Here is a 2,429-nt window from a genome sequence, read left to right on the forward strand (position 1 = left end):
TGAGATAAATAATATTCATATCAAATAATTTCATAACAAATCATCACCACCATCATTGTCATCATCAGAATTAGACGGAATCTAATTTAGAGTCGAGCTTAACTGAAGCTGTCATATTATAAAATCCCATTGTGTACGTATTTCTTTCATCTCTTGATCCCTTTCCAATATTATGTCGTTCAAACAGCTATTTATTTGTGTCGTTACCGTTGGTGGAGTGAAACAAAATGTACGAGCAACTCTTTGGGTTTTACGCAAATAACTCATTTCCAATATTCTTTTCCCTTTAGCCATAAAATCATATTATTAAAAAAAGATGCGACCCTTTCATATTTATATAATTACAGGGTGCCCATTTTTTTTCTTCTTGACCAAGCTTACATTAGTCTAAATTTATGATCGGTGTCGATGTGTCTGATGCAGCATCCATGTGTCTATCGGGTTGTTTACAGGTTAACCGAAGACAGAAGTTGGTCGGGGAAGGCAGAGACATCAAAAGGTTGGCAATTGTTAATTAGATTTGAAGTTTTGTTAAGTATCTCAGAGTTGCCTGACAGATGTTTAAAGAAACCTGTTTAATTACCATCCTAATTATGATTTAACTCCTAATTAGTTATCAATTGTTTGAATATAATACTAATCCCGATTGTTGGAAGGCACGTCCTGGCAAATGGCAATACGCACAGCACGTCTCTCATAATCCGATCAGATTGCCTGAACATGTTACTGCTATATAAACTCCGGCGATCTGCCTCCACCCTTCACCAGCCTCCTCCTCGACGATGGCCCTAGTAGCTGCAGCTGCCCTTGCTCTTCTCTTCCTCCTCGCCGTCGCCCCGAGCAGCAGCCGCGGCGCTCTCCAGGTGGGCTTCTACAATGGAAAATGCAATGGCACCGACGTCGAGAGCGCGGTCAAGAGCATCGTCGCCTCCCGCTTCTCCAGCGACAGAACCATCGTCCCCGTCCTCCTCCGCCTCCACTTCCACGACTGCTTCGTCAAGGTATAATTAATCGCGCTTTGCGTGTTTTCAAGAATTGCGTGCGATCAATTCAAACTTTCGATGCGAAATGAAGGGATGTGACGCTTCGATCCTTCTGGACGGGACGGGAACCGAGAAGACTGCAGCCCCAAACCTGAGCGTCCGAGGCTACGACATAATCGACCAGGCCAAGTCTGCGCTGGAGAGCAAGTGCCCCGGCGTCGTCTCCTGCGCCGACATCATCGCCATCGCCACCAGAGATGCCGTCGTCCTGGTATATAGCTTATCATCAGAAACAGAGTTCCTTAATTTTGATATTGTTTTTCTTAGTTTCGGTTAATTTGTATGTCGACGACTGGCAGGGCGGCGGGAGCCAATATAGTTATTCAGTTCAGACGGGGAGGCGGGACGGCAACGTCTCGCTCGCATCTGAAGCTCTCAAAAACCTCCCCGGAGATTCCTTCTCTGCTTCCCAAGCTATCGCAGCGTTCAAGGCGAAGGGCCTCAGTGCTTCGGACACAGTCCTGCTGCTCGGTATGTACGCACAGTGTCGATCGATCGACGGGTTCATAGTTGCATGAGCTAAACTATGTCGATATATATATATATTATCTTTGTAGGGGCTCACACCGTCGGCGTCACTCACTGCTCCTTCGTCCGGAGCCGCCTCTACAACTACAATGGCTCCGGAAAAGCCGACCCCGCCATGGACCCCGCCCTCGTCCTCAAGCTGAAGTCGACGTGCCCGCAGAACTCGACCGCGAACAACTTCATCCTCCTCGATCAGGGGACGGCGTTGACGGTGGACAACAGCTACTACAAGCAGATCCTGGCGAACAAAGGCATCCTGAAGGTGGACCAGAACATTGCGGTGGATGGGCTGACCAACTCCACCGTCAAGTCGCTGGCCAGCGGCTCGAGCTTCCCGACTCTGTTCGCTGGCGCCATGGTGAGGATGGGCGCCGTCCAGGTGCTCACCGGGAACCAGGGCCAGATTCGCAAGTCCTGCAGAGTCGTCAACAAATAATATCGAAGTTAATTAATTAATTAATTAATTTTCATATTTAATTTTGGAGTGGAGTTGGGGATTTGAAAATAATGAGATGATACTGTGTTTGCAATGTTATTAATTTTTATTTTTGTAATATCGAAAAAGAGAGAAAGCAATCGTGAACACATTTGGAGCACATTTATAATATCAGAAGTTGCTACATATTGTTGGTCTGAAATCATTTAATTTTTTTTTTAAACTATCAATACAAAAGATTATGATTTTACCATCCATCATTAGTGATTCTGTTCGAAATCTACGTCAGATGAAGAATGGATGAACTGTTGTGGATGTTGGCGGAGGGACGACTGAGACACCTTTTTCGTATACGCTTCCAAAAATGGACTCCCACGTGGTGCTGACGGACGATGATAACTGAGCCGGTGGTACCTGAGCTT

General features: G+C 46.1%; 1 protein-coding gene across 1 annotated transcript; it reads left to right on the forward strand.

Annotated features, from left to right (window-relative positions):
* The first annotated feature begins 782 nt into the window (after positions 1–782).
* On the forward strand, positions 783–2,007 carry LOC121972771 (peroxidase 60-like). Its single transcript, XM_042524407.1, has 4 exons — positions 783–1,001; positions 1,075–1,254; positions 1,343–1,514; positions 1,601–2,007. The coding sequence occupies exons 1-4, from the start codon at positions 783–785 to the stop codon at positions 2,005–2,007; spliced, it is 978 nt and encodes a 325-aa protein (XP_042380341.1).
* Positions 2,008–2,429: the final 422 nt, after the last annotated feature.

Source organism: Zingiber officinale, chromosome 4A (genome assembly GCF_018446385.1).
Source record: "Zingiber officinale cultivar Zhangliang chromosome 4A, Zo_v1.1, whole genome shotgun sequence".
Taxonomy (NCBI): Eukaryota; Viridiplantae; Streptophyta; class Magnoliopsida; order Zingiberales; family Zingiberaceae; genus Zingiber; species Zingiber officinale.

What these genes read in the sequence shown, in the direction of transcription:
- LOC121972771 (XM_042524407.1), top strand. Translation starts at nt 783, where the DNA reads ATGGCCCTAGTAGCTGCAGCTGCCCTTGCTCTTCTCTTCCTCCTCGCC. An exon ending in TCCACGACTGCTTCGTCAAG is followed by an intron (nt 1,002 to 1,074) that starts GTATAATTAATC and finishes TGCGAAATGAAG; the next exon opens with GGATGTGACGCTTCGATCCT. An exon ending in CCAGAGATGCCGTCGTCCTG is followed by an intron (nt 1,255 to 1,342) that starts GTATATAGCTTA and finishes GACGACTGGCAG; the next exon opens with GGCGGCGGGAGCCAATATAG.